General features: G+C 45.9%; 1 protein-coding gene across 1 annotated transcript in view; it reads left to right on the top strand.

The window, feature by feature from the left end:
• The window catches only part of LOXHD1 (lipoxygenase homology PLAT domains 1), a 165,195-nt gene that overhangs the window by 127,018 nt on the left and 24,646 nt on the right, over positions 1-13,531 (top strand). The window contains exons 34-35 of the mRNA XM_041423575.1: positions 1,458-1,585; positions 5,531-5,648. Of these exons, the coding sequence (XP_041279509.1) occupies positions 1,458-1,585; positions 5,531-5,648 (246 nt within the window). The remainder of the gene's footprint in view (positions 1-1,457; positions 1,586-5,530; positions 5,649-13,531) is intronic.

Raw genomic sequence — 13,531 nt, 5'->3', positions numbered from 1 at the left:
TATTCAGAATATTATTGTTCTCAGGTCAGGAGAAAAGAACAAAATTAGGCTAGTAAGGTGAAAACTCTAAAAAACAAATTGGCATGCCTTCAGTACTCACAAGATCTGAGAGGACTCTGCAGCTTATGCAGCAGTGAGCATCCCCTTGGAGAGCAGGACAGCTGAAGTTTTGTACCACAAGGGGTATTCTGATGTATAAACCTCCAGACTGTTAGTGATATTGGAATAAACATTTCCCAGGTAAACACTGAACTTTTGGGAGAAACATTTTGCAGCCAAGAAAAAGAAACAATTGTTCTTCTGGGAGACTCTTTTTTAAAATTAGCAAGAGTTTGGTGCAGTACAGAGCTGGAGTGCTGGAGGTGACCAGGCAGAGACACTGGCAGCAGAGGGTTGGAGGCCCAGCCATTGATGTGATGGTTGTGATTCCTGTGAAGAAGCAGCTTAAGAGATCTTCATCACTGGTATTGCAACAGGACAAGGGATAATGGGTTTAAACTGAGGGAAGTTTGACTTGGATTAGATAAAAGGAAGAAATTTTTTACAGTGAGGGCAATGAGGGCAATGAGGCCCTGGCACAGGTTTCCCAGAGAAGGTGTGGCTGCCCCTGGAACCCTGAAAATGTCCCAGGCCAGACTGGGCAGGGCTTGGATCAAGCTGGGATAGTGGAAGACGTCCCTGGGCATGGCAAAGGGTAGAATGGGGTGAGCTTTAAATGTTCCTTTCAACCCAATCCATCCAGTGACTCTGTAATTATGTCTCTTTCAAGGCTGAGCAAATCCGTAGAAAAGGTCATAGATGGAAAGTCCTGTAGTAAGTTTTGATGCCTAACTTCACCTCTGAAAACAATAGTGTGGAGAAGAACCAAGAAGCTGTGTTGAAACCTTTTCTGTCAAGGAAGTAGATCTCCAGGAAAGCCTGTTGCCCTGATGCCCTGCGAAGGCTGACCTAGAACAGAGACTAGACAGAGCTAAAGAATAAAGTAGGGATTTATTAGAAGGCCTCAATGGATATACTTTGGGGAGTACAAGAGCCCAGCCAGGGCTAGACCCAAGATGAACCCAAAATGGTCACAAAATGCACAACCGGTCACAGGGTCTCTCATTTTTATAAGTTCTGCTCCATTTGCATATTGGAGTTAATTGTCCAATTACAGCTTTAGGTTATGAAATCCCATCCTTCTTGTTTTTCTCTCTTCAATCCCTGTTGTTTATGCTCTTGGGCCTGAAATTTGGATCATCTGTCCTTGGTCCCCATCTAGAGAAGGAATTGTTTTGTCTCCCTACTCTGTGAAGAGAGCTCACCATCCCCTAATAGAAAGCTCAGAACTACACACTAAAGCAGCACAGAATCTGAAAAATATAAAAAAATTAAAATCTGAAGCATCAGCCCTGTTCAGCTTGGGTTAAGGACAGCTGTTTAAATGAGGCCTTCTGATTGCTTCCAACCCTCACCAGATCCTCTACGAAGTCACGGTTGTGACTGGAGACATCGAAAGCGGCGGTACCGATGCCAATATTTTCATGACTGTCTTCGGATCCAATGGGAACACAGAGGAGATGCTGCTGGATAAAAATGGAGACAGGTACAGTAGCTGTCATTTTTGTTGGTTAGAAGTGGAGTGATGACAGATTTTAGTGTCAAGTCAAGAAGCACTCAGAGCTTTGATCACGCTCCCACTGAAACACAAACGTTTACTCCCATTGACATTATAGATTCAGACTGGGCCCCTTGTAAGTATTTCTGTCAGATTTTTAGCAAAGCAAAGGAAAAGAGAGCACTGTATACCCAGGGGAAAACAACCTTTGTCATTTGTGTGGTTTAACACAAAACTTTTGTCATTTATGCAAGTTTTGTTTAACCTGTTCCTCAGTGGCTTTAGAGTTAAGCATCTTAAACAAAAGTATGAAATCCTGCATTGTCTCCAAGAAGAACTGTGAACATTGCCCAGGACACAACTGGGAAATGGATGGGTGGTGGCACAGAATGCTGCACTGAATACCCTGACTTTACTAAAAATGATGAACCTCATGTTTTCTTCAGCACAAACAGCTAACAAACACTATAACCCTAGCCTGATGCCAGCACTTCCATAAGCCAAAAAACCCACACATGCCACCACTCATTGACTTCCCAATGCTTTTTTGTTCCTTCCTAGCACCTTCCCTAGTACAGAAAGCTTTGGCATGCTCAAGAATGAACCATCTTTTAGTGACATCATGCTTAAATTCAATTGACCAGCTCTGATCTTATTCAGCAAGACATCTACAGAGCATCAGAAGGGTGGGAACTTTTGGCCACATGGTTTGAGCTCAGCTTGCTGAGAGAATGCTGAATAACTGAGGGTAAGGTGCACCTTGCACAGAGGTTTTTGCTCAGGGAATATTTTACTTGAAGCTGTTGCAGCAGAGCGGGTGTCTGGACAAACAGCTAAGATTGAGAGCTTCATGTGCCTAGTTAGTAACAAACATGAGCCTTGTCTGTTGTGAAAAAAAATGCAGCAGAGGTGCTGCTGACTAAAATATCTGTGAGAAACACAGCTGAGTCATGCAGAAAACCTGGGGCAGCTCCTGGGGCTTGCTGCTCCCCATCACAGAGGAACACCCAACATGTGGGGCAATGCCCCAGGCTTACCAGCAAGTCTGGCCATCAGTGGCACTGCTCTTACAAGACCCTGGGCAAGCCCAAACTGGCCTGTCTTCCACTCACTTAATCCTAACACTCAGTCCTAGCAGGCAAGAAAATGGACCACTGATGTTTGTAGTCAGAAATGAAGCAGATTTCACATCTGGGTGTGTCAACCAAAAATCTCTAAAGGAGATCAAGACATCTCCAGCCCCTTAGGAGCATGGCTGTAGATTTGCTGCATCTGGAGCAAGCCATACCCCTAAACTTTGTGGCCTCTAAAAACACATCCCATTTGTCTGCATGGGTGGGATGAACAACCTCTGATATAAGAGTATGAAAATGCAGTACAGGAGAATAGAAAAGTCTCTGTGCTATTAGCTGCTTGGGTTATCATCTGACAGTAGAGGAGCTGTGAAAGGTGTTGAAAAATCACTGGGGCTGTGTAAAGAAAAGGAAGTGTAAGGCACAACTCTTATTATGTTAATATCCCCAGGATGCTGTGCTGTTCTGCTGGCACATCTCTGCTAGCTGGAGGTGCTCTGTATCACACCTCCAGCTGTACTGAGCTCTTGTCATCTCATTAGCACCCTCTGCAGAGGACATTCATGTCCCCAAATTCACATCCTGTCTGCTTCCGCACCACTGCCACCAGTTTTCATCCAGCTGTTAACAGCACAGGCTTTCCTGGCTCTTTTCCACATGGAAATCTCTCCAGCCCTTGCACCAGCAGAGCAGGGATGGGTGAGAGCTGCTGCAACCAAATGGTAAAAGGCACTTTATCTTTATTGGGGCCATCCAGTGCCAATTCACTCACAGCAGCTCAGTGTATTACGAAGAGCCGTCTGTCTAACCTGCCACAGATTTAAGGCAATTTTCGCTACATTACACTTATTGCCAAGACCCCTGGGCAATGGAAATATTTATAAGGGCAGGCATGGGTAGGAAAGCTTAATGAAATCCTGTAGATAAATGGTTCAGTGTCCTGAAAAGGGAATAGCAGCAGTCAGCTTGTCTGGCTACTTCTTCCCTTCTCAGTTTTTTTTTTTTTTTCAGGTTTATGTTCATCTTCATATAAATTAGGGATAGCAAAGAGCCTCTGGGTCATCCAGTTTGTCACTTTGGCAATCACTTCCCTCTAGTATTTTCCTCTTGGAAGAAGCAGATGAGTATCAGAGTTACAAACTTCAAACAAGGCATTTGCTGAAGATAAAGAATGTTTTATTTTGCTTGCAGACATTTTGGCTTAGCCTGGAAAGCCTCAGAGTGAGAGATTTCTATGAAGCTTTGTAGGTAATAGTGATTGTAATAAAAACCGAACATAGGATCACAGGATAATTCAGACTGGAAGGGTCACACCTTTTTGTTAAATAGATGTGGAAATCAATCCAGTGCAGGGACAAAAGTACATTCTATTTCTCACAGTGAGACAGGCTGCCTCAGTATCCGGTACCACAGAAAGACAAATAAGAAGAAAAAGGAGTTTTTCAAAGAGCAAACATAACCCTTAATAACTAGAAATGGACTGGGACCAAAATGCCCTGTGCAAATGCCTCTGGGAGTGCAGAGGAAGCAATGCCTGGATGAAAACTGAGAGGCTCGAGCCAACCCCTATTACTAACATCTGCAGCTATGCATGCTCAGATAATGGTGTGAGTATAATCACATTCATCCTGCAGGGGGTAATCTGAACAGAGGTTGGTAAAGAAAATGGGTTTTTTTTCTCCACATTCTGGCACTGCACAGCTATGGGAGGCTGTGTGCATTGCCAGGAATGAGATATCATCATTATGGATTGTTTCTGTTATGGCAATGCCCACAGTTTGCAGGGCTCTTCCCAAACCTCTCAGCGCGCTCAGGTAATTCCCCCACAAGGAGAAGTTTGCATGAAGGAGAAACATCAACTGCAGAGTGGTCACCACATGCTTGGTAGACCCCCCATATTTGGCTGCCACTCTCCTTAACAAGGATTAGATTTCCAACTCCAAGACCACAGCAGGTCCCCAGGTATCTGAAAAAATCAGGAGCAAACAGGAAGATACGCTTGTTTAGAACAGAGTAATATTGAGCCTGAGGCAGCACTTCCACTGGAGGCTTTCCTCCCAACATCAGTGATGCCAGGAGGGAGGTAAGGTGGAGTCCTAGCCAATGTAATCTTCTTTGGGAAGCCCATGTTAGCTGTTTTTTCCCTTCTCCTGCTTTCTGCTGATTGCTATGGATGAGCAGCTCCTGCACATCCCTGTGCCTGTACTCAGCAGCCACACACTGCGGAAGGTCTTTCACGCAAGCTTACACAAACCCACCCTGGTTCTTACCAGAGGCAGAGACAGTTTGCAAATCCAAATCCCCCAATTTCATCAGGTTGGCTTTGTCTCCATTCTAACACAATTTGCCTGTGCTTACTAAACTTGGGCATTGGGCTTCAATCCCAGTGCCACATTTAGCTGAGCTGCAGCAACTGCCTTTCTCCACAAAACACAAAGTTTTGTGCCGAGCCTCAGAGGAAGGAGATGAGGCAAAATTATTTCGCCTTCTAGCTGGAACTGGCCAAGGACAGGCAAGTGGGCAGCTGCCAGGAGGGAGGTGATGTTCAGAAGCCTGACTGTGAGCCGCTATTGTTCTGGTTACAAACAGAACAGTAATGTATGCTACAGGCTGCCTGGAGCAGCTCCAGGTGGGCTGTGTTTTCCAGGGAAGGAGGAATCCCTGTCAAATCTGCAGCGGGGTGTCTTGCCAACAGCAGAGTAGCTGGTGATTGCAGCGCAGGAAAGCTCAAGTCCAATAAAGAACGCTCATAAAGATTTGATTTGAGGCTGTTGGCACGGCCAGGGCTGCAGCACGGGACAGAGATGAGGAGAGGCTGTAAAGCAGCAGGAAAACCTCCTTGGTCTTCCAATCCCTGCAGGTTTGAGCGGGGCCAGGAGGACAGTTTCATTATGGAGATTGCTGACATCGCACCCCTCAGGAAGATGAGGATCCGGACGGACGGGAAGGGGACGCGCCCGCACTGGTTCATGGAAAGGGTAACACTCTTGGCATCACGGGTCTCTCACAGCCTGCCTGTCCTGGAGCCTCTCAGCCCCTGGCAAAGAGGAGAAAGGCACCCAGTGACTCATTTTCATTAATTTTCCACATTTTTTTTCTGTTTGATTTCTCCCAGTTTTTCCCGGCAGGAATTGAGTCAAGAAAGAAGAGAGCAGAGGGGAAAGCTGTGTTTTAGAGCTTTTTTTTGTGGTGGAATCATCATGTCTGGAAGTGTTCGAAAGGCTTGTGGCTCTGGCACATTTGTGGGCTATGGTTTTACAATGATCACAGTGGTGCTGGGTTAATGGGTGGACGTGATCGTATTGGACAGCTTTTCCAATACAAATGATTCTATGGTTTCACCACAAATTCCACTGTTAGATATCTTTCTCCTCTGCACGAGCCTTGGTTTGTCACCAGGACACCTGCAATATTTTCTGGTCCCTGGATTGTACCCTCAGCCCCTGCAGATCTCTGCCATGAGGGAATCTCATGAATCCTTGGGACGGTGGATGTTTGTCTGCCAGACAGAGACACCCTGGGCTGGGTGGGACATTTCCAAATAATCCATCCATTACGCTGGATCAGCCCATCTCTCCTCTTTCCTTCTCCCCTAGCACACACATTTATTTCTTCTCTTGTCCATACAAGTAAGGTGACACTCTCATCTTGCATTTTGAATGGGGCATGCAAATTGATGGTACTTCCCCCTCATGATGTCCTACCTTGCACAAAAGTACAGTGCTTGCCTTTATCTTTGCTGTCAAACCATCAGCTCCTTGTAAGGATCACCTGTGTCTGGGCACTCAAAAGTAGTTTGCTTGGTGTGGGTCCCTGTAGTTACATTTCTAAGACAGAAGGGGAATGATGTGCTGATTGCAGACCACCAGGTGTCATTAATGGAGAAACATATCTCTGCTATTTTCCTTTACCATGCTTTTCCTGGAGTCGACATCCTGCTGGGTTTCTGTATCTTGACCTTTTCATGAGAACAGTTTAAGACCTAGTAGCTTAACCATGGTCAGAGGAACACTGCATGATTTCTTAATTGGGTCCTTTATCCTTTTTTAACTCATTTACAGCAGCCTTTTTCACACAGATAAATGTGTTTCTAAACATTGACCCTACATAGCCACCAGTTTTCAGTGAAGTAATGGGCTTCTCTTCACTTTCAAAGAATTTCTGTACTGCAGTACCATTTTTACTTCAACATTTCCATTTCTAATTTTTTTCTCAGCAGCTGGGGAAGGAGGGGAACTGAAACGGGTGGGGGATTCAAGCTGGACATTAGGAATAAATTATTTACTGTGAGGGTGATGAAGTACTGGCACATGTTGCCCAGGGAGATTGTGGCTGCCCTATCGCTAGAATTGTTCAAGGCCAGGTGGAACAGAGCTTGGAGCAGCCTGGGATAGTGGAAGGTGTCCCTGCCCACCGCAGGAGGTGGAGCTGGATGAGTCTTAAAGTCCCTTCCAACCCTTAACATTCCATTACTTTACGATGATGCTTCTGCAGCTCCTCAAAGGATTAGACCTCCAGAACATATCTTTAGAACTGATGCCACAGATGCACAGTTTTTCTCTCTGTGCCTAAGGAATAACTAAATCTGTTGTCTGATTTGATTCAGATGTCTTGGTCAAACTCCCTTTGTAATTTCTCACATGCTTTCCCCTGAGTTTTATAAATCATATTCATATAAAACAAAATCAAATAAAGCTTATTCATCCAGAGACATTCCGGGTCTTGCAGTCATGAACCAGCAGCAGCACAAAGGCAAGGGATGGCTGCATCTTTAGGTGTGCCTCCCCACCTTCCTCTTGCCTTGTCTATCCAAGCATCCCAAACACTCAGCTTGATGGACTGTCCTACCAAAAGCAAAGATTTCCCAGCAAAGTGGGATCAGAGGACTCTCATTTGAACCTATCCAGCAGGGTAACAGCCACCTTCCAGCTCTACAGAAGCCACAGGTGGACCATGCAACAAGAACAGGCCTTGAGAACAGGCTTAACAGAGGGCTTGTAAAAGTGAGGAACAGAAATTTTTCACATGGGCAGATAGTGACAGAATGAGGGCCAAGAGTTATACACTAAAAGAGGACAGATTTAGATTAGACATTAGAAAGAAACTCTTGCCTGTGTGGGTGGGCAGGCCCTGGCACAGGGTGCCCAGAGCAGCTGTGGCTGCCCCTGGATCCCTGGCAGTGTCCAAGGCCAGGCTGGATGGGGCTTGGAGCAGCCTGGAAGAGTGGAAGGTGTCCTGCCCATTGCAGGAGGTTGAACTGGAAAGTCCTTAAGGTTGCTCCCAACCCAAACCATTCTTTAATAATTCTGTGATTTTAGAAGCTTATGGAAATGATGTCTATATTTTCTTTTTTTTTTTTTTTAGCTAAACACATCACAGAAGATTTTTTTACTCCAGTGTTACGTAGATAACTGTATTTATTGGTTTCCTTTCCCACCTTCCCTGCAAAGGTAAACACAGCATTTGCATTCCCAGGCAGAGGGTGGCTTACAGAACTGTTCTGGAAAAGGGGAGGAAGGATTTTTGTTCTCTGATTTGTATTCCAGCCTTAAAAACTTACGTAGCCTGGTGTGACATGAAAACTGATCGGAGCCCATTTCCATTTCTGTCAAAAGTGCATATTAAGACTGCATAATGAAATACTTGTGGGGGTAGTGCTAAACTCTCAGACAGATGGTTCACAGTTAGTGCTAACTAGCACAGTGAAATGAGAAGCTAGATTAAGCCATCAACCCCGTAATTAACCATTTGTTGCTCCATTTATCTACACTATATTCTCAGTTTTCTTGTTCTATTAAACTAACAATAAATGATCTTTTTAATTCTCTTTGGTCTTTTGGTAAACTGTTGCTAGCCATAATTTATACTGCTTTTAGTTCAGCAGATATAGAAATGCATAAATACCAATTAAAATGCATGAATTATCAATGATTCTGTACACAGCCAAAAGATTCAATTTACAAGCAGGCAAGTAGTCATATTTTTTTTTCTGTCTACATAAAATACACTAAAATTTCATTCAGAATCTCAGTGAAGTAATGAACCTGGTGCTGAAAATTCAAACTTGCTACCACAAGTAGCAATATGTTTTAAATGCTAGTACCTAAACCTCTGCAGGGAACAAAATTTGATTAGTGATGTTTTGCAACAAAATGAACATTATTGATCATTACTATGCCCAAACAGGCATCGTGAATGTTCTCCAAAGCTGAGCAATGCTTTCTGGTCACACCACTGCTGGAGGGACACAGAGTGGGGTTTTTTTCCACTGATCTAATGCTGAATCTCATGTTCTTCCACATCAAGCTGCCATGACACTGCTCTGTGCTTCTGAAAAACCAGGGAACCAAATCATAGAATCACAGAACGGTTTGGTCTGGAGGGGACATTAAAATTCATCCCATTCCACCCCGTGCCATGGGCAGGGACACCTTCCACTGTCCCAGGCTGCTCCAAGCCCCATCCAGCCTGGCCTTGGGCACTGCCAGGGATCCAGGGGCAGCCACAGCTGCTCTGGGCACCCTGTGCCAGGGCCTGCCCACCCTCAGCACTAAAAAATTTTCAGTCTAATTTGGAAACTTATCTAAATGCATGCTTTGGAAACCTCTTCCTGGGATAGCTGCTTTCTCAGTCCCTGTGATGATTTCACCTGCTGCCCAGTGTCTTAGCTTTGAAGTTGAAAAGCTAGAAACAAGTAAGGATGAAAGCTCAGTGAAATAGCAGGAATTATGAGATTGTTGAATTCTGCAGAGTTGCTTCCCTCAGAATTTTAATGTTACTTTGTGCTGTCAAAGCCAGACAGATAAGAAGCTGCCTTAATGAAGCACTAATTGCATTGCATTCAAACGTCACAAATAATCCTGCATGTGGGACTCGGTCTTTATTCAGTCCTTTCTCCTTTGTATAAAGGAGATTAAGAGAATTTGAGAGTTATTATTGAGAATTGAGAATTATATAGCTGAAGCTGACTTTTATTCTTTGCAAAAGACAGAAGTCTTTTTGTTTTACAGTCAGAAGTTCCTAGGTTGAAGTGAAGAAAAATGACATGCAACAGAAGCATGAAATCCTGTGTTTGAGCCTTTAAAGGTGAATTCCAGGAGCTGTGTATTTTGGTGTCAGCAGAGTGGGAGACTCTGTGGAGCATGTTTTACATGACATCTGGGAAAAGGCTGGGTAGGGGTAAATCAAATAATCGGACATGTCAAACCCTTCCATTGCAGGAGACAGTGTGCAATTAATTTCAAATTGTTGGTTTAATGTTCCCGTCAACTACTATATTTGCTCAGCTACAAAGCAAATTATCAATGTGTTATTCACACAGGCTTCTGCCACTTTCTTTTCATGGCTTATTGGTGTTCTACAGCCCGGTTAACCTCCTTGCATAATTAGCAAGGAAGTTTGAGCTGAAAAACACACTGGATGCCCACAGCAAGTTCTAGGGATCCTAAAAAATAACTTAGGTGCAGTGCAAAGCAGTGGTCTCATTGCCAAGCAGGAGCTCCTTTTACTGAGAGGAAGAGGCAGAAATTAAATATAGTCTCAGCTCAGCTCACTGAGATGACTTGCTTGACCCTCATGATTGAAACCAAAATCCTGCATCATCCTCTGTGTGTGGAACACCCACAAACATCTCCTCGCAGGATGGGATTAATTTCCTGCTATTTTAGTCACTGAAAAAGGCTACATTCAGCTTTCACCCTCTCCAAAAAGCTGTTCAGGGCCCCTCTGTAGCCATGAGACAGGCAGACCTGAGAGAGGGGCGATGCCACAAGAACTCCTTACCTGCCCCAGTTTAGGTGGGGTCTGGGGCTTCCCTGCAGACACCCAGGTCCCACCATGGACCACAGGATGTGCTGGGGCTGGATGACCAGCATTTAGAGGTCCATGCTGAGTAAGTGAGAGGCAATGTGCCCTCATTGTGACCCAGAGGTCAGCCTGCCACTGCTGCTGCTTCTGTGTCCTGTGCTGTGACTGCACAATCACAGTTAGGGTTGGAAATAACATTCAAAGATCATCTCATTCTACCCCCTGCCATGGACAGGGACAACTTCCACTATCCCAGGTGGCTCCAAGCCCCATCCAGCTTGGCCTTTGACACTGCCAGGTACAGAGAAGCCACAGTTTCTCTGGGAAATCTGTGCCAGGACCTGCCCACCCTGCCAGCCAGCAATTCCTGCCCAAGATCCCAAAATCTGTGCCTGCCCTGTGGCAGTGGCAGCCATTGCCTGTGTGCTGTCCCTGCAGGCCTTGTCCCCAGTCCCTGTGCAGCTCTCCTGGAGCCCCTGGAGGCCTGGCAGGGGCTCTGAGGTGTCCCTGGAGCCTTCTCTTGTGCAGGGGAACAGCCCCAGCTGGGCCAGGCTGGCTCCAGAGCAGAGGGGCTCCAGCCCTGGCAGCATCTCCGTGCCTCCTCTGCACTGGCTGCAGCAGCTCCACGTCCTTGTGCTGCTGGAGCCAGGGCTGGGGCAGCTCTGCAGGTGGGCTCTCACCTGAGCCCAGGGCACAGGGGCAGAATCCCCCCTGCCCTGCTGGGGCATCAGCCCAGGATAGAGTTGGATTTTTGGGCTGACATCCCTTGGGCAAAAAACACTCATAAAATGAATTTCTTTACCCTGTCTGTTCCTCCTGTAGCACCATCCCAGAACAGGACACCAGGGCAGGTCTCTGTTCCTGTCCTTACTGCTTACAGTAAGATGCACACAGATGCAATCACACATCCTGGGTGAGGGGCTGAGGATGGAAAAAACTGGCATTTTGCTCCAGCAGCTTCAGTAGCCAGACGTTTTTTCTCAGACAGCATCTGGAGTGCTCAGCATGGGCTGGGTATTTGTGAGAGGCCTGACCTCTGTGTCTGTGAGTGCTCTCCAGCTGACAACTCTAATCTGCTTCCATCCCCACTGCTTCCCTGACAATTCCCTGCAAGCTTTGCCCAGGACAGTTTGCTACTAACAGTGTCACTGTCATTCCCAAGCAGGGCAGGGGTACTGCTGGCTGAACTTCTTCCAACTTGGAGTTTATGCCCTGGGATGGGGGGGAAATAGACCATAGATTTTCATAAATAGGGAAAAACAGATTTTCAGTCAACCTGACATTAGTCACAGTTCAATGTTGCAAAGAAAACTTTCTGGGATGGACTCCTAAGAGGATGCAGGCATCGTTCACACATCCTTGACAGAGGACACTCCTGTGCCCCAGCAGAAAGGCCACCAGCTGGGCTGGGGGAGACCTGATTTCTGCTTGGTTCAAAGCAAGGGCCTGATTCAATATCTCTTGACTCACAGAACAGTTTTTTTGACCACAAAGTAATAGTGTCACTGGCTGTGAAAAAGCAGCTTTTTAGAAAAGTGGGACATCTTCTACAGCCAAAAATGTCCTGTCCCCCTGGGACAGGGGGGTGAAGGTGCTGTGTTACAGATCCCTCTTTAGCATCAGGCAGATTGAAAATCCCAGATGAGTGTCCTACCCACAGAACCATTCAATGCATAAACAGCGTGGCTTACTGCTCATCTTCAGTGTAGCCACTGCCCCCTTGAAAACAATTTCTTAATAACCTGGAGCAGTATTCTTCTTTTGAATTGCTGAAGACTCCAGCAAGGCTTGGTTGGGGTCAATAGAAGGCCATGGACTGAGACACCTGAAGTTTGAAGGCAGAATTTGTGCACATTTTATCTCAAGATAAGTTTTACTGAGGTTTTTTTTTCCTTAGGCTGATATATGAGCACGCAGTGGAAGGGCACTGAGGTGGTCACGGGGCTACAAGAAGCACGTGGCACACTAGGAAAGGCAGAGGAAAACAGAGTTTTTAAGCCATGACAAGGAAAGGCTGAGGGGGAGTCTAGTTACAGTCTTCTGCTGCTTGAAAGGAGCATTGATCCGCTCTCTTCTCAGAGGAGGACAGAAAAAAGTCACGAGGCAATGGACATGAGTTGCGCTGAGGAAAACCCTGATCAGATGCAAAGACTAAAATCTTTCCAATGAGAGTGGTGCACCCTGGGATGAGTGTCTGGGGAATCTACACCCTTGAAGATTTCCACAGCTCAGCTGGACAGAGTTTTGCACGGCGTGCAGCCGCGCTCGGAGCAGTGTGCGGAGCTATCCCCCTCCAGGCATCCTTTTTAATGTGACATTTCCCACCCACTCCTCCCTAATGCTGTGCCACACTTCTCTGACACAGTCTGGGCTCATGTTTCCATGGCCTTTGCAGAGGCAGCGTTTTCTGATGCCCTGCTACGCACAGGTACAGCCTCTGTTTCTGTTAGCTGGTGACACAAATGGCAATTTACACCACGGTCTCCTGCCTTCCCTTCAGCTCCCCCAGTTTAGTCAGAACTTACTGCTAGGTTTTTGCTCTAGGCAGGTGTAATGCTTTTCCCCCACTTGACTGATGCTCCACTGAGCCCACACACAACAAGAGACATAAAGGTGGGTATTTTATTAGGCATTTGTTGGAATAACTTGTTGAGCTGCTCTGAATTCATTCCCATTCTGTTCTTATCACCACAGCATCTGAGCTGCTTCCACGACACGTTAGATAGTGTGACTAATATCTGTTGCATACTGTTTGTTCTGTCACCTTTTCCCAGAGGGAGAAGTGTGTGAAATATTAAGTTTTTGCTGGCCTAATTTTATCTTGTGCCTTGTTTTAACTTGTTTGGGCTTGCGTCTCTCTACAATGAATTCTGCTTGCTCACGCAAAGGAGACAGGCGAAAGAAAGATGCTGAGTGCTTTGAGGAGAGGTAGTGAAGTTTTTAATAACTCTGTTACTTCTTTGGAGTGAATTCCACACTGGCTTACTGGAGATGTCTGACCCTCTTACATGTGAGCTTTGTCCATAACCTAGGTCAGAGGAGCAAATTTCTCCCT

The sequence above is a fragment of the Onychostruthus taczanowskii genome, unplaced genomic scaffold (assembly GCF_017590055.1).
Source record: "Onychostruthus taczanowskii isolate IOZ18803 unplaced genomic scaffold, ASM1759005v1 scaffold79, whole genome shotgun sequence".
Taxonomy (NCBI): domain Eukaryota; kingdom Metazoa; phylum Chordata; class Aves; order Passeriformes; family Passeridae; genus Onychostruthus; species Onychostruthus taczanowskii.
Note: the sequence above shows the minus strand (reverse complement) of the source record. Positions and strands in the feature narration are given on the sequence as shown.